The 27468-nt window shown below is 46.3% G+C and overlaps 1 protein-coding gene across 1 annotated transcript in view; it reads left to right on the forward strand.

The window, feature by feature from the left end:
* The first annotated feature begins 5634 nt into the window (after positions 1 to 5634).
* The window catches only part of fhdc2 (FH2 domain containing 2), a 34303-nt gene continuing 12469 nt past the window's right edge, over positions 5635 to 27468 (forward strand). Inside the window, exons 1-6 of the mRNA XM_036970052.1 lie at positions 5635 to 5817; positions 8394 to 9478; positions 12916 to 12977; positions 24622 to 24724; positions 25588 to 25673; positions 25916 to 26016. Coding sequence (XP_036825947.1) covers positions 9008 to 9478; positions 12916 to 12977; positions 24622 to 24724; positions 25588 to 25673; positions 25916 to 26016 — 823 coding nt within the window. The 5' untranslated portion in view covers positions 5635 to 5817; positions 8394 to 9007. The remainder of the gene's footprint in view (positions 5818 to 8393; positions 9479 to 12915; positions 12978 to 24621; positions 24725 to 25587; positions 25674 to 25915; positions 26017 to 27468) is intronic.

Genomic DNA, 27468 nt, shown 5'->3' on the forward strand with positions numbered 1-27468 from the left:
TCGTTGGCTTTAGTCGTCATCTAAATGTGCTATCACTTTGCTTTCATCCTTTTTTTAAAAAAGCTCAACATCGTTCAAATGGCAATACGTCGTCAAATATGTTGTATTTACACAACCGATTAATGTGAAACCACTGTGCTTCATCTTACATCACAACCAAATGACCTGGATTGTAGCTGAGATTACATCAACAGTACATGGTTCAAGTGATCAATGACGTTTAAGATTCTACTCAGATTATTACAGGCATTGTGAAGATGTCCACAGTCCTGCGATGACCTTTGCATTCTATCTTGAACAGGGACACTTTCTATGATTACATTAGAAAACGTTATAGTTACAGTAACCTCAATGTGGCCATGGATGTTTTACTCATTTGAAGTTTGAATAAATACTGTTACATTAGTTTGTAAGATAGCTTTTAACTCTAGGCTATTTCATGTATTGCGAAAGTGATATTGAATTGTGTTTGTGTGTCAAACTAAATGTATATTTTATGCCGCAGACTTAGTCTGTCTTTAATTCCAGTTTGTCTACAAATTAATAATTGATATGTTGGATTCATTGTCTCCATCTCAACCAAAAATCTAAGTTAAAGAATAGGACTAAATTAAATCAAATCAAATGTTAAATGCTATTTAAATTAAGCCTGAACTGACTGGACAGATAGAGACATTTCCTGAGAGTTAGTTTATTCTGGCACAGTCTCGCCGTAATCCTAACGCACCCCGATGGACGGACGGAGTCAGAGAGAACAATGTCTGGCCCTGAGAGGTCATAACCTCCTCATGAACTACTACTGCCTCTGATGTGTTGAGTTGTTTCTGTCACCATGCTGTGTAAAGGAGGCTACCTACCTGAGAACACACAGGTGACATGGGTCCATGAGCACCCCGGACACCCAAGCATGTCCAATGAAAGGCCAGTGTTGTGGCTTCACACCCATGGGTCAACAGCCTGTCTGGACTTCTAGCTTCTTGGCTTTCAGGCTTCATCCCTTCATACACTCTCTTTCTCAAAATGTTCTCTCTATATAATTGTTTCTGTTCCCTTCTGCAGGCTCTTTCTCCCTCCTGCTCCATCTCTCCCTCCCTAGTCTCATCTGGATCAGAACATAATCTCCATGTCTGTCTAATCCATGTGGTTTCTCAGGGTCTTGTTCCTCTACTCTCTCTCCTGATCAAGGCTCTCTACACCAGGCAGAGATCACAGCCCCACCCCCCCTGTGATGATAACCCTGGAACAAGGACTTATCACACCAAGATACTGTAACAATAAATTATTCTTGTTGTCATCAATGATCTTGCTGCACCTTTTTACTGGCAATTTGGCCAAAATTTCAGCAGCAAACTGATCTAATTGTTCAATGTTTGAGGGGTGCCTTCCAGCAACTGCTGTTTTCAGATTTCGCCATAGGTTTTGGATGTGATTCAGATACAGCATCTCTAAACCATTGCAGAGACACAGTCCAAAAACTGTATCTGTTGAAGGTTGTGGGTCTTCCAGCAGGACAACAACCCCAAGCACACATCAAAAGCACACTGGAATGGTTCAAGAAGAAACATTGAACTGTTCTGGAGTGGAAGAGTCCAGATCTGAACCACACCCATAAACTATGGCGAGAGCTGAAAACAGCTTTGAAGAACTAGAGCAGTAGGCTGCTGAAGAGTGGGCCAAATTGCCAGCTACAAGAAGAATTGACGGCTACAAGAAGAATTTGCCAGTGTTATCTTGGGAAAGGCTGTGCAACCAAGTTCTAGCTCCAATAATTGTCTTAATGCCATTTTTATTTTATTTTATTTATTTTATTTTTTATTTCACCTTTATTTAACCAGGTAGGCTAGTTGAGAACACCTTTATTTAACCAGGTAGGCTAGTTGAGAACACCTTTATTTAACCAGGTAGGCTAGTTGAGAACAAGTTCTCATTTGCAACTGCGACCTGGCCAAGATAAAGCAAAGCAGTGTGAACAGACAACAACACAGAGTTACACATGGAATAAACAATAAACAATAAACAAGTCAATAACACAGTAGAAAAACAAGAAAGTCTATAAACATTGTGTGCAAAAGGCATGAGGAGGTAAGGCAATAAATAGGCCATAGGAGTGAATAATTACAATTTAGCAGATTAACACTGGAGTGATAAATGATCAGATGAACATGTGCAGGTAGAGATACGGGTGTGCAAAATGTGTCTTTATTTTCTAATTAAATTGTAAACTTAAGTTTACAAAAATAAAATTGTTTTTCGGCAATGTTGAAAATACAAAAACCAGGTGTGAAGACCAAACATTTTTTTCAATTTCAATTTATTTTAGAAGAAATAGGGAATTATTTAACAAAAGTGCAAGGGTGCCAATATCAAATCAAATCAAATTTTATTTGTCACATACACGTGGTTAGCAGATGTTAATGCGAGTGTAGCGAAATGCTTGTGCTTCTTGTTCCGACAATGCAGTAATAACCAACAAGTAATCTAGCTAACAATTCCAAAACGACTACCTTATAGACACAAGTGTAAGGGGATAAAGAATATGTACATAAAGATATATGAATGAGTGATGGTACAGAGCGGCATAGGCAAGATACAGTAGATGGTATTGAGTACAGTATATACATATGAGATGAGTACTACTACTGACTACTGCAATGCTCTACTTTCCGGCTACCCGGATAAAGCACTAAATAAACTTCAGTTAGTGCTAAATACGGCTGCTAGAATCCTGACTAGAACCCAAAAAAATTATCATATTACTCCAGTGCTAGCCTCTCTACACTGGCTTCCTGTCAAAGCAAGGGCTGATTTCAAGGTTTTACTGCTAACCTACAAAGCATTACATGGGCTTGCTCCTACCTATCTCTCTGATTTGGTCCTGCCGTACATACCTACACATACAAGACGCAGGTCACAAGACGCAGGCCTCCTAATTGTCCCTAGAATTTCTAAGCAAACAGCTGGAGGCAGGGCTTTCTCCTATAGAGCTCCATTTTTATGGAACGGTCTGCCTACCCATGTCAGAGACGCAAACTCGGTCTCAACCTTTAAGTCTCTACTGAAGACTCATCTCTTCAGTGGGTCATATGATTGAGTGTAGTCTGGCCCAGGAGTGGGAAGGTGAACGGAAAGGCTCTGGAGCAACGAACCGCCCTTGCTGTCTCTGCCTGGCCGGTTCCCCTCTTTCCACTGGGATTCTCTGCCTCTAACCCTATTACAGGGGCTGAGTCACTGGCTTACTGGGGCTCTCTCATGCCGTCCCTGGAGGGGGTGCGTCACCTGAGTGGGTTGATTCACTGATGTGGTCATCCTGTCTGGGTTGCCCCCCCCCCCCCCCCCCCCTTGTGTTGTGCCGTGGCGGAGGTCTTTGTGGGCTATACTCAGCCTTGTCTCAGGATGGTAAGTTGGTGGTTGAAGATATCCCTCTAGTGGTGTGGGGGCTGTGCTTTGGCAAAGTGGGTGGGGTTATATCCTTCCTGTTTGGCCCTGTCCGGGGGTGTCCTCGGATGGGACCACAGTGTCTCCTGACCCATCCTGTCTCAGCCTCCAGTATTTATGCTGCAGTAGTTTATGTGTCGGGGGGCTAGGGTCAGTTTGTTATATCTGGAGTACTTCTCCTGTCCTATTCGGAGTCCTGTGTGAATCTAAGTGTGCGTTCTCTAATTCTCTCCTTCTCTCTTTCTTTCTCTCTCTCGGAGGACCTGAGCCCTAGGACCATGCCCCAGGACTACCTGACATGATGACTCCTTGCTGTCCCCAGTCCACCTGGCCGTGCTGCTGCTCCAGTTTCAACTGTTCTGCCTTATTATTATTCGACCATGCTGGTCATTTATGAACATTTGAACATCTTGGCTATGTTCTGTTATAATCTCCACCCGGCACAGCCAGAAGAGGACTGGCCACCCCACATAGCCTGGTTCCTCTCTAGGTTTCTTCCTAGGTTTTGGTCTTTCTAGGGAGTTTTTCCTAGCCACCGTGCTTCTACACCTGCATTGCTTGCTGTACGAAGGGCTATATAAATACATTTGATTTGATTTGATTTGATGAGTGTGTAAACAAAGTGGCATAGTTAAAGTGGCTAGTGATACATGTATTACATAAAGATGCAGTAGATGATATAGAGTACAGTATATACGTATACATATGAGATGAATAATGTAGGGTATGTAAACATTATATTAGGTAGCATTGCTTAAAGTGGCTAGTGATATATTTTACATCATTTCCCATCAATTCCCATATTTGGCCACAACTGTATCTATACAGGATATCCTAATAATGGCACTTTCTATATCATTTCATAAGTTACTCTTTTTATTTACCTTTATGTGTTGGGGAGGCAGGTAGCCTAATGGATAGAGGCAGGTAGCCTAATGGGTAGAGGCAGGTAGCCTAATGGATAGAGGCAGGTAGCCTAATGGATAGAGGCAGGTAGCCTAATGGGTAGAGGCAGGTAGCCTAATGGGTAGAGGCAGGTAGCCTAATGGGTAGAGGCAGGTAGCCTAATGGATAGAGGCAGGTAGCCTAATGGATAGAGGCAGGTAGCCTAATGGGTAGAGGCAGGTAGCCTAATGGGTAGAGGCAGGTAGCCTAATGGATAGAGGCAGGTAGCCTAATGGATAGAGGCAGGTAGCCTAATGGGTAGAGGCAGGTAGCCTAATGGGTAGAGGCAGGTAGCCTAATGGGTAGAGACAGGTAGCCTAATGGGTAGAGACAGGTAGCCTAATGGGTAGAGGCAGGTAGCCTAATGGGTAGAGACAGGTAGCCTAATGGGTAGAGACAGGTAGCCTAATGGGTAGAGGCAGGTAGCCTAATGGGTAGAGACAGGTAGCCTAATGGGTAGAGGCAGGTAGCATAATGGATAGAGGCAGGTAGCCTAGTGGGTAGAGGCAGGTAGCCTATTGGGTAGAGACAGGTAGCCTAATGGGTAGAGGCAGGTAGCCTAATGGGTAGAGGCAGGTAGCCTAGTGGGTAGAGACAGGTAGCCTAATGGGTAGAGGCAGGTAGCCTAATGGGTAGAGGCAGGTAGCCTAATGGGTAGAGACAGGTAGCCTAATGGGTAGAGGCAGGTAGCCTAGTGGGTAGAGGCAGGTAGCCTAATGGGTAGAGCATTTGGCTAGTAACCGAAAGGTTGCTAGATCTGAATCCCTGAGCTGACAAGGTAAAAATCTGTTGTTATGCCCCTGAACAAGGCAGTTAAACCCCTGTTCCTAGGCCGTCATTGTAAATAAGAATTTGACTTGCCTAGTTAAATAAAAGTGTGTGAGTGTGTTAGCGTGTAAGCCTGTTATAAATGTGTCCAGGCATTATAAATGTGCTCAGGTATGCAGGGGAAACCACTGGAGTGATTAGTGAAGTACCTGTTTGACCATCACATGGCAAAGTTGGGATGAAATAATGCAAGGTCAGGGCCACGTTCAGTTGCCAAACGTATCGAACGTTGCAGATATAAATGCATGGATAGAGCCGCCGTGATTCCGTATTCTACATGTCAGAGAGTGGCATGTTTGGTCTACATAACATATTTCTATCTGAACGTTCCAAAACGTTGAGTCCGGAGGTGCGCGATCCTGGGGAAAATCTAAACGACGCGGCGGCGCGCCTGCGCGTTCCTTCAGCGCTAGGAAAGTTTTCAAGGCAAATTGAGCGGAGCAGAGTGGAACACTTCAAACTGCGGAGCAGCACAATGCATTGGCTTGAGTACGGAGGCGTCAAGCAACAGAACGGATTAAAACAATACGGTTTTCATTGAAGTTTACAACAAGAAAGAAGGAATTGTAAAATAACTTTGGGAAGTTGGATATCGCATCATAACGCGCTGTAAGTAGCATGTATTTTTAGTGATTTTATTTTGTTGTTGCAGGAAAAACTGGAAATAACCACGATAAACCGACTACGATAAACCAGGGGATTGCTTTGTAAATTTAAGGCATTGAAATTTCGCTCTAGCCAAAACAATTGTCTTTATAACGTAATTTAGCCTACATTTAATTGAGAAAAAACATACAGAGATTATCAAATTATGAATATTCACGGTAGGCCCATGCTACCCAGGTGACTGAATGTTTTTTTAAATGAAAGAAAGTCTATTTTAGGAACTGACACCGTTTTAGACTAAATCTGTCAATTGAATGTGTTTGTTTTGGGGTTGTCCACACAATCTCTTCGTTCCTCCTTGAATTAAAACCATCAGGCTATCTTCACCTACTTCTCCCAAATTATGTATTTATTTAACATTTACGTTTACTTTTGAAGAATGACTGTCTTGGCTGTATAGTAGGACAAAATAGCCTAATCAGAGCTGTAAGTAAGGTCTTTGGCTGTGTTTAGACAGGCAGCACAATTTCTGATATTTTTTCAAACTTATTGTTCTTTTGACCAATCCGATCAGCTCTAGAAAAAAATCTTATGTTGAAGATCTGATATGATTGGTCGAAAAAATATCAGAATTGTGCAGCCTGTCTAAAAGCAGCCTCTGTAGCGGCTCATGCCGTGCAAATTGAAACAACTGACTTGGCATTGATTACTGGCCTCAGAGCGCCATTGTGCCCGAGTGTTGTCATTTATGCAAAGAATATCACACGAGGAGTCCCCACATGTTGCCATTATGATTGAATAATAATAATGATTGAATAATTTATATTAATATTATATTAATTAGAACATGCACTTGAAACCTTAGACGCATTTTTTTTTTTAAATATAATTGCAGGAAAGGCCTATCCAAAACTCACCAGTGGGTGCATGATGTTTTCGTGACCTGACATGTCCTATCTGAATAGAATCTAGTCATATTAGACACAGACAATGTAGGGGCGTTTTCTGTAACACCTTTCTGTGTGTGAGAGAGAGTAGATCTCCTACTTCTCTACACCTCTCTCCCATTTGCAATAATTAGAAGGTAGAGCAGCAGGCAGGGCGTGTGTGTGGAGGTGTGTGTGGAGGTGTGTGTGTGTGGAGGTGTGTGTGTGTGGAGGTGTGTGTGTGTGTGGAGGTGTGTGTGTGTGTGTGTGGAGGTGTGTGTGGAGGTGTGTGTGTGTGTGTGGAGGTGTGTGTGTGTGGAGGTGTGTGTGTGTGGAGGTGTGTGTGTGTGGAGGTGTGTGTGTGTGGAGGTGTGTGGAGGTGTGTGTGTGTGGAGGTGGGTGTGTGTGTGTGGAGGTGGGTGTGTGTGTGTGGAGGTGTGTGTGTGTGTGTGGAGGTGTGTGTGTGTGTGTGGAGGTGTGTGTGTGTGTGTGGAGGTGTGTGTGTGTGTGTGGAGGTGTGTGTGTGTGTGTGGAGGTGTGTGTGTGTGTGTGGAGGTGTGTGTGTGTGTGGAGGTGTGTGTGTGTGTGTGTGTGTGTGTGTGTGGAGGTGCGGGTGTGGAGGTGCTTGGGTGTGTGTGGAGGTGCTTGGGTGTGTGTGGAGGTGCGTGTGTGTGGAGGTGCGTGTGTGGAGGTGCGTGTGCGTGTGTGGAGGTGCGTGTGTGTGTGTGGAGGTGCGTGTGTGTGTGTGTGGAGGTGCGTGTGTGTGTGTGTGGAGGTGCGTTTGTGTGTGGAGGTGCGTGTGTGTGTTTTTGTGGAGGTAAGTGTGTGTGTGTGTGGAGGTGTGTGTGTGTGTGTGTGTGTGTGGAGGTTTGTGTGTGTGTGGACTTGAGGCATCAGGGTGAAACAGTGTAGGATTACACATGCTGTCCTCTTGCTCCCTCTGCTCTCTCTGTGAGGGTGTAACCTGACTGAAGGTAACATGTTTCAGGCTGTGTAACAAACAGCCAGTTAGATCCGCTGTAGAGCGATGAACAGAGATATAACAGGCATAACCATGCTGCTAATTAAAGGACTAGCCAGGTGTCGGTGAGTTAGTAGCTCGCGGGCCAGCACACTGGAATACTCCAAATGCTTCTTGAAAAACCTTAAATACCGGTGCTTAGTCTGGTACAGAGTTTTACTCAAAGAATACAGACGGATAAGAAATATTTGATTATTTGAAAATGTGGTTTGTCAATCACAATCAACAACATAAGTTACACTGATTCCAAATGACACAGGTTGATGTAGGCTACGGTTCAACCTTCCTACATCGGATTATCAGAATGAGTGACAATGGAACACTTGGCTTCTGAATCTCAGAGCATCTGATGTCATCTCAAATAATGTGTAGTAACTGAAATATATGAAGATGTTCATGTCAAGCCCAGGGCCAGACTAGACACGGCCTGTATTTATAATGTATATCTGTCTTTAAATAAGTAATGTGATCGTGGAGACTGGATGAAATGCTTCATTATATTGTCTGATACCCTATACTGCTGAATAGCCTATACTGCTATTAGCATAATAAGGATGGCATGAGCACTATTCTGAGGTCTGTCTGTCTATTGAACCTTCCTGAGAGTTGATTTCATTGTGTTGTTTTCCTAGATTGGAGGGACTGACTGAGACTTGCACCACTGTGAGAAGAGAACAGAGAGTGGACACCTTGGTTGAGTAGAGACTGTACTCGCTTGTTGGGAAGCACCCTAACAAGCTTTAAAGCTACACCCTAACTAGCCCCTATATCCTACATTTCAATATCAAGCCTCCATGTTCTTCAACCAGTCCTAAACCCTAGTTGAGCCCTATCCTAACTCTCAACTAGCCTCCATGCTCCTCAACCAGTCCTAAACCCTAGTTGAGCCATATCCTAACTCCCAACTAGCCTCCATGCTCCTCAACCAGTCCTAAACCCTAGTTGAGCCCTATCCTAACTCCCAACTAGCCTCCATGCTCCTCAACCAGTCCTAAACCCTAGTTGAGCCCTATCCTAACTCCCAACTAGCCTCCATGCTCCTCAACCAGTCCTAAACCCTAGTTGAGCCCTATCCTAACTCCCAATTAGCCTACATGCTCCTCAACCAGACTCCCAACTAGCCTCCATGCTCCTCAACCAGTCCTAAACCCTAGTTGGGCCCTATCCTAACTCCCAACTAGCCTCCATGCTCCTCAACCAGTCCTAAACCCTAGTTGAGCCCTATCCTAACTCCCAATTAGCCTCTATGCTTATTAACCTCACCGTGTCCATCAAGGAGTCCCGTGCCTTTCATGGAACGCCACCCACCAGCCCCCGTGGTGTTGCGCCTCTCGTCTTGGAAGTGACAGCCATGAATACCCTCCCTCTCCTTCCTGGTGCTAAACCTGTTCCCCTACCCCTCATCCCTGCTCCTCCTCCTCCTCCCCCGCCACCTCCTCCCCCGCCTCCCTCCTCTCCTCTGACCCGTATGGACTCGGCCCGTCGCAGCCGGCTGAGGAAGCTGAACTGGGAGCAGATCCCTAAGGAGAAGGTGGAGGGGAGGAAGAGTGTCTGGAGTGGAGCGGCTACGGAGGAGGAAGAGTTCCTTATAGATCTCCCCTCTCTGGATGAGCTGTTTGGACAGAAGGACAGTAAACCTCAGGACAGAGCCGGGAGTTTGAGACGCAGGTCTGTGCTGATGCGATGCAGTTCACCCCAGGACAACACCACAGATAAGGTGAGATAGTTAGGAGAGGAGAGGGCTGGAGATGGGTGGGGGAGGATGAGAGGACTGGAGATGGGTGGGGGAGGATGAGAGGACTGGAGATGGGTGGGAGAGACTGGGAGAGACAACACCACAGAATAAGTGAGATAGCTGGGAGAGGAGAGGGCTGGAGATGGGTGGGGGAGGATGAGAGGACTGGAGATGGGTGGGAGAGACTGGGAGAGACAACACCACGGATAAGGTGAGATAGCTGGGAGAGGAGAGGGCTGGAGATGGGTGGGAGAGACTGGGAGAGACAACACCACAGAATAGGTGAGATAGCTGGGAGAGGAGAGGGCTGGAGATGGGTGGGGGAGGATGAGAGGACTGGAGATGGGTGGGGGAGGATGAGAGGACTGGAGATGGGTGGGAGAGACTGGGAGAGACAACACCACAGATAAGGTGAGATAGCTGGGAGAGGAGAGGGCTGGAGATGGGTGGGAGAGGATGAGAGGACTGGAGATGGGTGGGAGAGACTGGGAGAGACTGGGAGAGACAACACCACAGAATAGGTGAGATAGCTGGGAGAGGAGAGGGCTGGAGATGGGTGGGAGAGGATGAGAGGACTGGAGATGGGTGGGAGAGACTGGGAGAGACAACACCACAGAATAGGTGAGATAGCTGGGAGAGGAGAGGGCTGGAGATGGGTGGGAGAGGATGAGAGGACTGGAGATGGGTGGGAGAGACTGGGAGAGACTGGGAGAGACAACACCACAGAATAGGTGAGATAGCTGGGAGAGGAGAGGGCTGGAGATGGGTGGGGGAGGATGAGAGGACTGGAGATGGGTGGGGCAGGATGAGAGGACTGGAGATGGGTGGGGCAGGATGAGAGGACTGGAGATGGGTGGGGCAGGATGAGAGGACTGGAGATGGGTGGGGGAGGATGAGAGGACTGGAGATGGGTGGGGGAGGATGAGAGGACTGGAGATGGGTGGGGGAGGATGAGAGGACTGGAGATGGGTGGGGCAGGATGAGAGGACTGGAGATGGGTGGGGGAGGATGAGAGGACTGGAGATGGGTGGGGGAGACTGGGAGAGACAGCACCACAGAATAGGTGAGATAGCTGGGAGAGGAGAGGGCTGGAGATGGGTGGGGGAGGATGAGAGGACTGGAGATGGGTGGGGGAGGATGAGAGGACTGGAGATGGGTGGGAGAGACTGGGAGAGACAACACCACGGATAAGGTGAGATAGCTGGGAGAGGAGAGGGCTGGAGATGGGTGGGAGAGACTGGGAGAGACAACACCACAGATAAGGTGAGATAGCTGGGAGAGGAGAGGGCTGGAGATGGGTGGGGGAGGATGAGAGGACTGGAGATGGGTGGGGGAGGATGAGAGGACTGGAGATGGGTGGGGCAGGATGAGAGGACTGGAGATGGGTGGGGCAGGATGAGAGGACTGGAGATGGGTGGGGCAGGATGAGAGGACTGGAGATGGGTGGGGCAGGATGAGAGGACTGGAGATGGGTGGGGGAGGATGAGAGGACTGGAGATGGGTGGGGGAGGATGAGAGGACTGGAGATGGGTGGGGGAGGATGAGAGGACTGGAGATGGGTGGGGCAGGATGAGAGGACTGGAGATGGGTGGGGGAGGATGAGAGGACTGGAGATGGGTGGGGGAGACTGGGAGAGACAACACCACAGAATAGGTGAGATAGCTGGGAGAGGAGAGGGCTGGAGATGGGTGGGAGAGGATGAGAGGACTGGAGATGGGTGGGAGAGACTGGGAGAGACAACACCACAGAATAGGTGAGATAGCTGGGAGAGGAGAGGGCTGGAGATGGGTGGGAGAGGATGAGAGGACTGGAGATGGGTGGGAGAGACTGGGAGAGACAACACCACAGAATAGGTGAGATAGCTGGGAGAGGAGAGGGCTGGAGATGGGTGGGGGAGGATGAGAGGACTGGAGATGGGTGGGGCAGGATGAGAGGACTGGAGATGGGTGGGGCAGGATGAGAGGACTGGAGATGGGTGGGGCAGGATGAGAGGACTGGAGATGGGTGGGGGAGGATGAGAGGACTGGAGATGGGTGGGGGAGGATGAGAGGACTGGAGATGGGTGGGGCAGGATGAGAGGACTGGAGATGGGTGGGGGAGGATGAGAGGACTGGAGATGGGTGGGGGAGACTGGGAGAGACAGCACCACAGAATAGGTGAGATAGCTGGGAGAGGAGAGGGCTGGAGATAGCTGGGAGAGGAGAGGGCTGGAGATGGGTGGGGGAGGATGAGAGGACTGGAGATGGGTGGGGGAGGATGAGAGGACTGGAGATGGGTGGGAGAGACTGGGAGAGACAACACCACGGATAAGGTGAGATAGCTGGGAGAGGAGAGGGCTGGAGATGGGTGGGAGAGACTGGGAGAGACAACACCACAGATAAGGTGAGATAGCTGGGAGAGGAGAGGGCTGGAGATGGGTGGGGGAGGATGAGAGGACTGGAGATGGGTGGGGCAGGATGAGAGGACTGGAGATGGGTGGGGCAGGATGAGAGGACTGGAGATGGGTGGGGCAGGATGAGAGGACTGGAGATGGGTGGGGCAGGATGAGAGGACTGGAGATGGGTGGGGGAGGATGAGAGGACTGGAGATGGGTGGGGGAGGATGAGAGGACTGGAGATGGGTGGGGGAGGATGAGAGGACTGGAGATGGGTGGGGGAGGATGAGAGGACTGGAGATGGGTGGGGGAGGATGAGAGGACTGGAGATGGGTGGGGGAGGATGAGAGGACTGGAGATGGGTGGGGGAGGATGAGAGGACTGGAGATGGGTGGGGGAGGATGAGAGGACTGGATATGGGTGGGGCAGGATGAGAGGACTGGAGATGGGTGGGGGAGGATGAGAGGACTGGAGATGGGTGGGGGAGACTGGGAGAGACAGCACCACAGACAAGGTATGGGATAGGAGCGCAGTATGAGTTAGTGCCACGTGTGTGCATTCAACAGTGGTATGTTGTTGCTGTGCCAAGAAAACAGCATGCTGGCTAGAGGCGGACACCGACTAGGTGTAGTTTAGACTGGCACTGACTGGCACTGAGGCGAGGTGTAGTTTAGACTGGCACTGACTGGCACTGAGGCGAGGTATAGTTTAGACTGGCACCGAAGCGAGGTGTAGTTTAGACTGGCACCGAAGCGAGGTGTAGTTTAGACTGGCACCGAAGCGAGGTGTAGTTTAGACTGCCAGGTAGCCTATATTGATAGCTTGTGTTGTCTGTAAAGTTGAAAGAGATACTGTATAAACCACACAGGAGGTTGGTGGCACCTTAATTGGGGAATAAAGGATCGTGGTGATGACTGGAGCGAAATCAGTGGAATGATATCAAACACGCTGTTTCCATGGTTTCCATTCTCTCCGTTCCAGCCATGATGTCCTTCCCTCAGCAGCCTCATAGTGTCTGACGTGTTCTCCGTGTCTGTGTTTGCAGGTCTCACTACTGGACTCCAAACGCAGTATGAATGTGGGAATATTTCTACGGCAGTTTAAGACGTAAGGATCAACTTCCATTTCCTCAGGACAATCACACACTTTCATTTGTCTTAAGTATTTATCTGTAAGGTCCTAGAGAGCATGTGCTGCTCTGGTATCAGAGGTCAAGCACCATGAATGGGAGAAGCTCTTAGTCTATAGGAGGAAGTACAAGGGGCCGGGATAGTGGGTGTGTGTGTGGGGGGGGGGGGGGGGGGGGGGTCTTCTAAGTGTGATGGGACAGGGGGTGTCAAGAAGGTAACAGGTGCAGATGAAATGGCATCCTGCCTGAGCAACTGGACTGTCGGGGGGCACAAAGTGGTAGGGGGTAAGATGGTGACCCGAGGGGTCAAAGTTGACGCGTGCTCAGACCGTTAAGGAGAGCTGCCCTTCAGTAAAGACGGTAGAACACAGGCTGTGTCCCAAATGGCACCCTATTCCCTTTACAGTGCACTACTTTTAACCAGGGCCCTGTAGCGAATAGGGCACCATTTGGGACCCACTAATAGACAGCTAGTCGTGCTCCTCTACGCTGTAGCGTTTGAGTCTTGAGAAACAAGGTGAAAAGTCTTCACATTTCTTGTAAAACAAAGGGTTGCACTTTTCTATAGCTTGATGTTTTCACTTTTATTTTATGTAGAGTTTAGATTGTAGGTTTAAAATCGGTGTACTGTTTTGGAATGTCTTTGTTGATGCTGTCTCTGTGTGTTGGTCTCTGTGTGTTGGTCTCTGTGGGTCAGATATGGATAGTGTCTCTGTGGGTCAGATATGGTTGGTTTCTGTGTGGGTCAGATATGGTTGGTGTCTGTGTGGGTCAGATATGGTTGGTGTCTGTGTGGGTCAGATATGGTTGGTGTCTGTGTGGGTCAGATATGGATGGTGTCTGTGTGGGTCAGATATGGTTGGTGTCTCTGTGGGTCAGACATGGTTGGTTTCTCTGTGGGTCAGACATGGTTGGTTTCTCTGTGGGTCAGATATGGTTAGTTTCTCTGTGGGTCAGATATGGTTGGTTTCTGTGTGGGTCAGATATGGTTGGTTTCTGTGTGGGTCAGATATGGTTGGTGTCTGTGTGGGTCAGATATGGTTGGTGTCTGTGTGGGTCAGACATGGTTGGTGTCTGTGTGGGTCAGACATGGTTGGTGTCTGTGTGGGTCGAATATGGTTGGTGTCTGTGTGGGTCAGACATGGTTGGTGTCTGTGTGGGTCAGACATGGTTGGTGTCTGTGTGGGTCAGACATGGTTGGTGTCTGTGTGGGTCAGACATGGTTGGTGTCTGTGTGGGTCAGACATGGTTGGTGTCTGTGTGGGTCAGACATGGTTGGTGTCTGTGTGGGTCAGACATGGTTGGTGTCTGTGTGGGTCAGACATGGTTGGTGTCTGTGTGGGTCAGACATGGTTGGTTTCTGTGTGGGTCAGATATGGTTGGTGTCTGTGTGGGTCAGATATGGTTGGTGTCTGTGTGGGTCAGATATGGTTGGTGTCTGTGTGGGTCAGATATGGATGGTGTCTGTGTGGGTCAGATATGGTTGGTGTCTCTGTGGTTCAGACATGGTTGGTTTCTCTGTGGGTCAGACATGGTTGGTTTCTCTGTGGGTCAGATATGGTTGGTTTCTGTGTGGGTCAGATATGGTTGGTGTCTGTGTGGGTCAGATATGGTTGGTGTCTGTGTGGGTCAGATATGGTTGGTGTCTGTGTGGGTCAGACATGGTTGGTGTCTGTGTGGGTCAGATATGGTTGGTGTCTGTGTGGGTCAGACATGGTTGGTGTCTGTGTGGGTCAGACATGGTTGGTGTCTGTGTGGGTCAGACATGGTTGGTGTCTGTGTGGGTCAGACATGGTTGGTGTCTGTGTGGGTCAGACATGGTTGGTGTCTGTGTGGGTCAGATATGGTTGGTGTCTGTGTGGGTCAGATATGGTTGGTGTCTGTGTGGGTCAGATATGGTTGGTGTCTGTGTGGGTCAGACATGGTTGGTGTCTGTGTGGGTTAGTATTGCACGGTACACCGGAGCTTTGGTACTTCTTCCGATACCAGAACATGAAAAACGGTTCAGTAGTGAAATGTGTTACTTTTGGTACTTCTGTCAAATGTGTCTCACGTCGTCTACTGATTTTGAGAGGATCAAGTCTATCAGCGTAGCCGATTATTACCCTTATAGAGCGAGAGCATCAGGCCTGCTCCACAGCCTCCACTTACTCATTGCTAGCTCCTGCCTATCCTGAAGAACCAATTAACTCACTGGGCTGCATCATGTTAGCTCCCCTCTTATACTGGCTCTAGTCTGTCCTGAGGAACTGGGAGTCTGGACTGTATAATGTTAGCTGCCCACTCATGCTACACAGAAGTTATGTAGAAATGTTTAAGCTGCTAATTACTGTTTCCAAAACAATGTCCAGTACAAGCTAGAACACCACAGAAGTTAGCCTACAAGCTGGAAGCTACCGCAAACTTTCTTTGCTACCGGGCTCTGTGGGTCCTTGCTAGCGGGCTAACTTTCCTTGCTAGCTTACAGCTGAAGAACACATCAATTCACTATCCTAGTGTTTGTGATATTTTTTTAACTTTACAATGACTGCCTGCCCCGGCCAAACCCTAACCCGGACGATGCTGGGCCAATTGTGCGCTGCCCTATGGGACTCCCAATCAAGTCCGGTTGTGATACAGCCCGGAATCGAACCAGGGTCTGTAGTGACGCCTCTAGCACTGAGCTGCAGTGCCTTAGACCGCTGTGCCACTTGGGAGCCACCCCACCCCCAAAATATGCAAACCATAACGCTAAATTTTGCTGATTGTCACCAAAAACGTTATTAATTCACTTTGTTTCCCCCGTCTCACGTCTCTCAGTCACGATCATCTCTGCTCGAGCCTTGAACGGACTCTGTGTGTGAATGATGGGTCTTAGAGACCCCTCACACATTTGTAGAAGAAGAGATGGCTTCTTCTATGCAACAAAATAAGCCCCACATGGAAGGATAAACAGAGTTTTTCATCTGTAGCTTCTTGAAATCAGCCAAAACAAGCTCAGAAACTCCTATTGAATATGCCAGTTTTACCCAGTTTATCAATAGAAATGTACATAAGCCCCACATGGAAGGATAAACAGAGTTTTTCATCTGTAGCTTCTTGAAATCAGCCAAAACAAGCTCAGAAACTCCTATTGAATATGCCAGTTTTACCCAGTTTATCAATAGAAATGTACATAAGCCCCACATGGAAGGATAAACAGAGTTTTTCATCTGTAGCTTCTTGAAATCAGCCAAAACAAGCTCAGAAACTCCTATTGAATATGCCAGTTTTACCCAGTTTATCAATAGAAATGTACATAAGCCCCACATGGAAGGATAAACAGAGTTTTTCATCTGTAGCTTCTTGAAATCAGCCAAAACAAGCTCAGAAACTCCTATTGAATATGCCAGTTTTACCCAGTTTATCAATAGAAATGTACATAAGCCCCACATGGAAGGATAAACAGAGTTTTTCATCTGTAGCTTCTTGAAATCAGCCAAAACAAGCTCAGAAACTCCTATTGAATATGCCAGTTTTACCCAGTTTATCAATAGAAATGTACATAAGCCCCACATGGAAGGATAAACAGAGTTTTTCATCTGTAGCTTCTTGAAATCAGCCAAAACAAGCTCAGAAACTCCTATTGAATATGCCAGTTTTACCCAGTTTATCAATAGAAATGTACATAAGCCCCACATGGAAGGATAAACAGAGTTTTTCATCTGTAGCTTCTTGAAATCAGCCAAAACAAGCTCAGAAACTCCTATTGAATATGCCAGTTTTACCCAGTTTATCAATAGAAATGTACATAAGCCCCACATGGAAGGATAAACAGAGTTTTTCATCTGTAGCTTCTTGAAATCAGCCAAAACAAGCTCAGAAACTCCTATTGAATATGCCAGTTTTACCCAGTTTATCAATAGAAATGTACATAAGCCCCACATGGAAGGATAAACAGAGTTTTTCATCTGTAGCTTCTTGAAATCAGCCAAAACAAGCTCAGAAACTCCTATTGAATATGCCAGTTTTACCCAGTTTATCAATAGAAATGTACATAAGCCCCACATGGAAGGATAAACAGAGTTTTTCATCTGTAGCTTCTTGAAATCAGCCAAAACAAGCTCAGAAACTCCTATTGAATATGCCAGTTTTACCCAGTTTATCAATAGAAATGTACATAAGCCCCACATGGAAGGATAAACAGAGTTTTTCATCTGTAGCTTCTTGAAATCAGCCAAAACAAGCTCAGAAACTCCTATTGAATATGCCAGTTTTACCCAGTTTATCAATAGAAATGTACATAAGCCCCACATGGAAGGATAAACAGAGTTTTTCATCTGTAGCTTCTTGAAATCAGCCAAAACAAGCTCAGAAACTCCTATTGAATATGCCAGTTTTACCCAGTTTATCAATAGAAATGTACATAAGCCCCACATGGAAGGATAAACAGAGTTTTTCATCTGTAGCTTCTTGAAATCAGCCAAAACAAGCTCAGAAACTCCTATTGAATATGCCAGTTTTACCCAGTTTATCAATAGAAATGTACATAAGCCCCACATGGAAGGATAAACAGAGTTTTTCATCTGTAGCTTCTTGAAATCAGCCAAAACAAGCTCAGAAACTCCTATTGAATATGCCAGTTTTACCCAGTTTATCAATAGAAATGTACATAAGCCCCACATGGAAGGATAAACAGAGTTTTTCATCTGTAGCTTCTTGAAATCAGCCAAAACAAGCTCAGAAACTCCTATTGAATATGCCAGTTTTACCCAGTTTATCAATAGAAATGTACATAAGCCCCACATGGAAGGATAAACAGAGTTTTTCATCTGTAGCTTCTTGAAATCAGCCAAAACAAGCTCAGAAACTCCTATTGAATATGCCAGTTTTACCCAGTTTATCAATAGAAATGTACATAAGCCCCACATGGAAGGATAAACAGAGTTTTTCATCTGTAGCTTCTTGAAATCAGCCAAAACAAGCTCAGAAACTCCTATTGAATATGCCAGTTTTACCCAGTTTATCAATAGAAATGTACATAAGCCCCACATGGAAGGATAAACAGAGTTTTTCATCTGTAGCTTCTTGAAATCAGCCAAAACAAGCTCAGAAACTCCTATTGAATATGCCAGTTTTACCCAGTTTATCAATAGAAATGTACATAAGCCCCACATGGAAGGATAAACAGAGTTTTTCATCTGTAGCTTCTTGAAATCAGCCAAAACAAGCTCAGAAACTCCTATTGAATATGCCAGTTTTACCCAGTTTATCAATAGAAATGTACATAAGCCCCACATGGAAGGATAAACAGAGTTTTTCATCTGTAGCTTCTTGAAATCAGCCAAAACAAGCTCAGAAACTCCTATTGAATATGCCAGTTTTACCCAGTTTATCAATAGAAATGTACATAAGCCCCACATGGAAGGATAAACAGAGTTTTTCATCTGTAGCTTCTTGAAATCAGCCAAAACAAGCTCAGAAACTCCTATTGAATATGCCAGTTTTACCCAGTTTATCAATAGAAATGTACATAAGCCCCACATGGAAGGATAAACAGAGTTTTTCATCTGTAGCTTCTTGAAATCAGCCAAAACAAGCTCAGAAACTCCTATTGAATATGCCAGTTTTACCCAGTTTATCAATAGAAATGTACATAAGCCCCACATGGAAGGATAAACAGAGTTTTTCATCTGTAGCTTCTTGAAATCAGCCAAAACAAGCTCAGAAACTCCTATTGAATATGCCAGTTTTACCCAGTTTATCAATAGAAATGTACATAAGCCCCACATGGAAGGATAAACAGAGTTTTTCATCTGTAGCTTCTTGAAATCAGCCAAAACAAGCTCAGAAACTCCTATTGAATATGCCAGTTTTACCCAGTTTATCAATAGAAATGTACATAAGCCCCACATGGAAGGATAAACAGAGTTTTTCATCTGTAGCTTCTTGAAATCAGCCAAAACAAGCTCAGAAACTCCTATTGAATATGCCAGTTTTACCCAGTTTATCAATAGAAATGTACATAAGCCCCACATGGAAGGATAAACAGAGTTTTTCATCTGTAGCTTCTTGAAATCAGCCAAAACAAGCTCAGAAACTCCTATTGAATATGCCAGTTTTACCCAGTTTATCAATAGAAATGTACATAAGCCCCACATGGAAGGATAAACAGAGTTTTTCATCTGTAGCTTCTTGAAATCAGCCAAAACAAGCTCAGAAACTCCTATTGAATATGCCAGTTTTACCCAGTTTATCAATAGAAATGTACATAAGCCCCACATGGAAGGATAAACAGAGTTTTTCATCTGTAGCTTCTTGAAATCAGCCAAAACAAGCTCAGAAACTCCTATTGAATATGCCAGTTTTACCCAGTTTATCAATAGAAATGTACATAAGCCCCACATGGAAGGATAAACAGAGTTTTTCATCTGTAGCTTCTTGAAATCAGCCAAAACAAGCTCAGAAACTCCTATTGAATATGCCAGTTTTACCCAGTTTATCAATAGAAATGTACATAAGCCCCACATGGAAGGATAAACAGAGTTTTTCATCTGTAGCTTCTTGAAATCAGCCAAAACAAGCTCAGAAACTCCTATTGAATATGCCAGTTTTACCCAGTTTATCAATAGAAATGTACATAAGCCCCACATGGAAGGATAAACAGAGTTTTTCATCTGTAGCTTCTTGAAATCAGCCAAAACAAGCTCAGAAACTCCTATTGAATATGCCAGTTTTACCCAGTTTATCAATAGAAATGTACATAAGCCCCACATGGAAGGATAAACAGAGTTTTTCATCTGTAGCTTCTTGAAATCAGCCAAAACAAGCTCAGAAACTCCTATTGAATATGCCAGTTTTACCCAGTTTATCAATAGAAATGTACATAAGCCCCACATGGAAGGATAAACAGAGTTTTTCATCTGTAGCTTCTTGAAATCAGCCAAAACAAGCTCAGAAACTCCTATTGAATATGCCAGTTTTACCCAGTTTATCAATAGAAATGTACATAAGCCCCACATGGAAGGATAAACAGAGTTTTTCATCTGTAGCTTCTTGAAATCAGCCAAAACAAGCTCAGAAACTCCTATTGAATATGCCAGTTTTACCCAGTTTATCAATAGAAATGTACATAAGCCCCACATGGAAGGATAAACAGAGTTTTTCATCTGTAGCTTCTTGAAATCAGCCAAAACAAGCTCAGAAACTCCTATTGAATATGCCAGTTTTACCCAGTTTATCAATAGAAATGTACATAAGCCCCACATGGAAGGATAAACAGAGTTTTTCATCTGTAGCTTCTTGAAATCAGCCAAAACAAGCTCAGAAACTCCTATTGAATATGCCAGTTTTACCCAGTTTATCAATAGAAATGTACATAAGCCCCACATGGAAGGATAAACAGAGTTTTTCATCTGTAGCTTCTTGAAATCAGCCAAAACAAGCTCAGAAACTCCTATTGAATATGCCAGTTTTACCCAGTTTATCAATAGAAATGTACATAAGCCCCACATGGAAGGATAAACAGAGTTTTTCATCTGTAGCTTCTTGAAATCAGCCAAAACAAGCTCAGAAACTCCTATTGAATATGCCAGTTTTACCCAGTTTATCAATAGAAATGTACATAAGCCCCACATGGAAGGATAAACAGAGTTTTTCATCTGTAGCTTCTTGAAATCAGCCAAAACAAGCTCAGAAACTCCTATTGAATATGCCAGTTTTACCCAGTTTATCAATAGAAATGTACATAAGCCCCACATGGAAGGATAAACAGAGTTTTTCATCTGTAGCTTCTTGAAATCAGCCAAAACAAGCTCAGAAACTCCTATTGAATATGCCAGTTTTACCCAGTTTATCAATAGAAATGTACATAAGCCCCACATGGAAGGATAAACAGAGTTTTTCATCTGTAGCTTCTTGAAATCAGCCAAAACAAGCTCAGAAACTCCTATTGAATATGCCAGTTTTACCCAGTTTATCAATAGAAATGTACATAAGCCCCACATGGAAGGATAAACAGAGTTTTTCATCTGTAGCTTCTTGAAATCAGCCAAAACAAGCTCAGAAACTCCTATTGAATATGCCAGTTTTACCCAGTTTATCAATAGAAATGTACATAAGCCCCACATGGAAGGATAAACAGAGTTTTTCATCTGTAGCTTCTTGAAATCAGCCAAAACAAGCTCAGAAACTCCTATTGAATATGCCAGTTTTACCCAGTTTATCAATAGAAATGTACATAAGCCCCACATGGAAGGATAAACAGAGTTTTTCATCTGTAGCTTCTTGAAATCAGCCAAAACAAGCTCAGAAACTCCTATTGAATATGCCAGTTTTACCCAGTTTATCAATAGAAATGTACCATTAAAATAAATGATTATAATGTGGTCAGATTGATTGTATAATTGATTCATACATTCAAACATTTCAACAGAAATGATATTGAACTTTACAGATCTGTCTGGATCAAGTGTCATTTTGTTTCTTTGGCTAAAATGACTTGTTGTTTTTGCTGTGGTATCGAGTATCAAAGTCAAAATTCTGGTTTTGTGAGAACACTAGTGGGTATGACTGTAGTTACCAGTCGATGCCCTCTTGCAGAGTAGGTATGTTGTCATGCCCACGCGTGTACTGCACACTGAGTTCACAGAGATTCAATTGTGCGCATCCTAGTTGAAGAGCGCTCTTCTCTCTCTAAACAGCATATGTCAGAACATGTAGTTGAAAGCCTTTATGAAGGGAGAAGAGCCTCTCCTGTGGACAAAAACGTGTCCTCTTACATGGAGCTTGTTTGTCTTGTGTGAGTCACAGAGTACTTTTTAGATTTGCGACATGGGTGGAAGTCGTTTGAACAGATTGGTCCCTTCGTGAGACAATATGGTATTAATATGTGTGCTACTTCCCTCTACCTTTTCATGATGCTCTATTTCAGCTGTGGCGACAATGATTGTATCCAGCATTCAGTGGTGTATAGAAATAACAGGTCGCAGGCTACAAAGGCAAAGCCCTTTTATTGAACTCTTTTGAATCACTATAATCCCAGTTGAGCCACGTGTATTTTCACTCCTCAACAGAGGTTACTGTTATCTCTGATTCAGACGGGCAGAGCCGTGGTATTAGTGAACACAGGGCCGACGGGCAGATCCGTGGTATTAGTGAACACAGGGCCGACGGGCAGATCCGTGGTATTAGTGAACACAGATCCATGGTATTAGTGAACACAGGGCAGACGGGCAGAGCCGTGGTATTAGTGAACACAGGGCTGACGGGCAGATCTGTGGTATTAGTGAACACGGGGCCGACGGGCAGATCCGTGGTATTAGTGAACACAGGGCCGACGGGCAGATCCGTGGTATTAGTGAACACAGGGCCGTGGTATTAGTGAACACAAAGCCGTGGTATTAGTGAACACAGAGCCGTGGTATTAGTGAACACAGAGCCGTGGTATTAGTGAACACAGGGCTGACTTGCAGATCCGTGGTATTAGTGAACACAGATCCATGGTATTAGTGAACACAGGGCAGACGGGCAGAGCCGTGGTATTAGGGAACACAGGGCAGACGGGCAGATCTGTGGTATTAGTGAACACAGGGCCGACGGGCAGATCTGTGGTATTAGTGAACACAGGGCCGACGGGCAGATCCGTGGTATTAGTGAACACAGAGCCGTGGTATTAGTGAACACAGAGCCGTGGTATTAGTGAACACAGAGCCGTGGTATTAGTGAACACAGGGCCGACGGGCAGATCCGTGGTATTAGTGAACACAGGGCCGACGGGCAGATCCGTGGTATTAGTGAACACAGGGCCGACGGGCCGATCCGTGGTATTAGTGAACACAGAGCCGTGGTATTAGTGAACACAGGGCTGACTTGCAGATCCGTGGTATTAGTGAACACAGATCCATGATATTAGTGAACACAGGGCAGACGGGCAGATCTGTGGTATTAGTGAACACAGGGCCGACGGGCAGATCTGTGGTATTAGTGAACACAGGGCCGACGGGCAGATCCGTGGTATTAGTGAACACAGAGCCGTGGTATTAGTGAACACAGAGCCGTGGTATTAGTGAACACAGAGCCGTGGTATTAATGAACACAGGGCCGACGGGCAGATCCGTGGTATTAGTGAACACAGGGCCGACGGGCAGATCCGTGGTATTAGTGAACACAGGGCCGACGGGCCGATCCGTGGTATTAGTGAACACAGAGCCGTGGTATTAGTGAACACAGATCCATGGTAGAGAGTGGAAAAGCCCGGGGGAGAGAGTGGAAAAGCCCGGGGGAGAGAGTGGAAAAGCCCGGGGGAGAGAGTGGAAAAGCCAGGAGAGAGAGAAGGAGAGAGTGGAAAAGCCAGGGGAGAGAGAAGGAGAGAGTGGAAAAGCCAGGGGAGAGAGTGGAAAAGCCCGGGGGAGAGAGTGAAAAAGCCCGGGGGGAGAGAGGGGGAGAAGCAGGGAAAGAGAGAGGGGGAGAAGCAGGGAAAGAGAGAGGGGGAGAAGCAGGGAAAGAGAGAGGGGGAGAAGCAGGGAAAGAGAGAGGGGGAGAAGCAGGGAAAGAGAGAGGGGGAGAAGCAGGGAAAGAGAGAGGGGGAGAAGCAGGGAAAGAGAGAGGGGGAGAAGCAGGGAAAGAGAGGGGGAGAAGCAGGGAAAGAGAGAGGGGGAGAAGCAGGGAAAGAGTGAGGGGGAGAGGCAGGGAAAGAGTGAGGGGGAGAGGCAGGGAAAGAGAAGGAATGGTGAAAGCCGTTTGATGTAGGGAGTGATGAAAGGAGAGATGTATCTCTAATAGACTCCTGGCTCCTGGAGGGGTTGAGCTGCAGACTTGTGTCATTTGGAGGAAGTTTGAGTCGAGGAGAGGTCATACAGTCAGCGAATGGCCAGTTTCTGCTCTCTCTCTCTGTCTGGTGATACCTCAACCTCTAAGGACCGCTGTGTATGGGTGTCTACATATGTGTTTGCTGAAGTGTCTGTGTTGAGCGCCTGTGTGTGTGTTTTATCTGTGTATGTATTTGCTCAGGGCACATGTCATGCAGTGTGTCGCCAATGTGGCGTCAAAGACCTTTTCCCTCAACAGTCAGTCTGATAAGAGGAGATAAGCTTGACCATGTGTGTGTCTGATACCCCCTCCACCGTTCCACACCCCTGCATGATACCCCCTCCACCCCTGCATGATACCCCCTCCACCGTTCCACACCCCTGCATGATACCCCCTCCACCCCTGCATGATACCTCCACCCCTGCATGATACCCCCTCCACCCCTGCATGATACCCCCTCCACCCCTGCATGATACCCCCTCCACCCCTGCATGATACCCCCTCCACCGTTCCACACTCCTGCATGATACCCCCTCCACCCCTGAATGATACCCCCTCCACCCCTGCCTGATACCTCCTCCACCGTTCCACACCCCTGCATGATACCCCCTCCACCCCTGCATGATACCCCCTCCACCGTTCCACACCCCTGCATGATACCCCCTCCACCCCTGAATGATACCCCCTCCACTGTTCCACACCCCTGCATGATTTCTTAAATAATTAGTGTTCTCTTGAATCACCTCAGTATATCAGTAACTTCTGTCCTCTGTGGCTGAAACTCCATTTCCCTTAACCCTGGTGTGTGTGTGTGTGTGGACCATGGAGCTGATGTGTGTTGTCATGTTTCTCCAGGGCTGTCCAGGAGATAGTGGAGGATATCCGGCAGGGGGTCGGGACCCGCTACGGGGCCGAGAAACTGTCTGAGCTCTGCAAACTGCTGCCTGACGCAGACGAGGTAAAGTCTCTGCGCTGTGTCCTCTCCGACACACCGTAGCTCCTACTGCAACAACACTGACTAGCCTGTAGCCCCCCCCCCCCCTCTATTCATCTAGATCTCATTATCCAGATCAACAGTTTGCCATTTCACCATCATCTCAGACTTGTGAAAGGCTTACTGACAATGTGGTAAAATGTGTTCCCAATGGCTCCACGTGTTGTTGTATATGGACACGGTTATAAGAATGTAAAAGTAATAAGAATGAGTCACCCTGGGTGATGGGGGTTCTACCACTGGACTCACCCTGGGTGATGGGGGTTCTGCCACCGGACTCGACCTGGGTGATGGGGGTTCTACCACTGGACTCGCCCTGGTGTCATGGGGGTTCTACCACTGCACTCACCCTGGGTGATGGGGGTTCTGCCACCGGACTCGACCTGGGTGATGGGGGTTCTGCCACCGGACTCGACCTGGGTGATGGGGGTTCTACCACTGCACTCACCCTGGGTGATGGGGGTTCTGCCACCGGACTCGACCTAGGTGATGGGGGTTCTACCACTGGACTCGCCCTGGGTGATGGGGGTTCTACCTCTGCACTCGCCCTGGTGTCATGGGGGTTCTACCTCTGCACTCGCCCTGGTGTCATGGGGGTTCTACCACTGCACTCACCCTGGGTGATGGGGGTTCTGCCACCGGACTCGACCTGGGTGATGGGGGTTCTACCTCTGGAAAGCAAAGCTTTGAATTATAAATCTTATTTTGGGAGATTCTAGTAAATGAAACCCAGGTGGAATTCCCAGTAAAAGGAATGAGGTTTGTAGACTGTAACAGGAAAGCTGACTGATAATATCTCTAAGCTGTCTGTCTGGGTGTTTATACAGGAGGCTCGCCTGAAGAGGTTCAAGGCAGAACGCAGTGGGCTTGGGGAGTCTGACCTCTTCATGATTCTGCTAGTGGACGTCCCCAGGTATACCACACACCCCCTATCACTTCACTGTTTTACAACGATTACAAACCCTAACCTTGAAGTTCAAATGATGTTGCAAAATATGCCAATTTCTCTGCTGTTGTCGTTTTTGCAGTGACTGCCACCCTCAACGCACTATAATGGCTGATTCACTGACTTTCCAGTCTGTGCTGATGTGTGTCTGATGATCGATAAGGCTCTGACCTCTTCCATCCTCTCTTCCCCCTTTTCTTCCCCATTAGCTTTCGTCTGCGTCTGGACACCATGATCCTGCAGGAGGAGTTTGACCCTGCCGTGACCTCTCTCTGTCTGGCAGCCAGATGTCTGAGGGAGGCGGCCAGAGGTAAACCATCAACGGGGGATTTTAGTAAATTGATATGTCCCAAATGGTACCCTATCCCCTATGTAGTGTACTACTTTTGACCAGGTCCCATAGGGAATAGGGTGCCATTTGGGATGAACCCTAGGTGTACTCTACTCCCTATCACCGCCCCTTCAAACTCTTTTGTGGTCGTTCCCTTCCGCACCGTTCCCTTCCGCACCGTTCCCTTCCCCTTTTAGTGCTCTTGTCTTGTTGGAGTTCAGTATGAAATGGTGAAAGTTATTTAGTTGATTTAGTTTTACTCTACACTACTACTCACCCTATTCCCTACAGTTTTACTCTACACTACTACTCACCCTATTCCCTACAGTTTCCCTCTACACTACTACTCACCCTATTCCCTACAGTTTCCCTCTACACTACTACTCACCCTATTCCCTTCAGTTTTCCTCTACACTACTACTCACCCTATTCCCTACAGTTTTACTCTACACTACTACTCACCCTATTCCCTACAGTTTCCCTCTACACTACTACTCACCCTATTCCCTACAGTTTTACTCTACACTACTACTCACCCTATTCCCTACAGTTTTACTCTACACTACTACTCACCCTATTCCCTACAGTTTTACTCTACACTACTACTCACCCTATTCCCTACAGTTTTACTCTACACTACTACTCACCCTATTCCCTACAGTTTTACTCTACACTACTACTCACCCTATTCCCTACAGTTTTACTCTACACTACTACTCACCCTATTCCCTACAGTTTTACTCTACACTACTACTCACCCTATTCCCTACAGTTTTACTCTACACTACTACTCACCCTATTCCCTACAGTTTCCCTCTACACTACTACTCACCCTATTCCCTACAGTTTTACTCTACACTACTACTCACCCTATTCCCTACAGTTTTACTCTACACTACTACTCACCCTATTCCCTACAGTTTTACTCTACACTACTACTCACCCTATTCCCTACAGTTTTACTCTACACTACTACTCACCCTATTCCCTACAGTTTTACTCTACACTACTACTCACCCTATTCCCTACAGTTTTACTCTACACTACTACTCACCCTATTCCCTACAGTTTTACTCTACACTACTACTCACCCTATTCCCTACAGTTTCCCTCTACACTACTACTCACCCTATTCCCTACAGTTTTACTCTACACTACTACTCACCCTATTCCCTACAGTTTCCCTCTACACTACTACTCACCCTATTCCCTACAGTTTTACTCTACACTACTACTCACCCTATTCCCTACAGTTTTACTCTACACTACTACTCACCCTATTCCCTACAGTTTTCCTCTACACTACTACTCACCCTATTCCCTACAGTTTCCCTCTACACTACTACTCACCCTATTCCCTACAGTTTTACTCTACACTACTACTCACCCTATTCCCTACAGTTTTACTCTACACTACTACTCACCCTATTC

The sequence above is a fragment of the Oncorhynchus mykiss genome, chromosome 31 (genome assembly GCF_013265735.2).
Source record: "Oncorhynchus mykiss isolate Arlee chromosome 31, USDA_OmykA_1.1, whole genome shotgun sequence".
Taxonomy (NCBI): domain Eukaryota; kingdom Metazoa; phylum Chordata; class Actinopteri; order Salmoniformes; family Salmonidae; genus Oncorhynchus; species Oncorhynchus mykiss.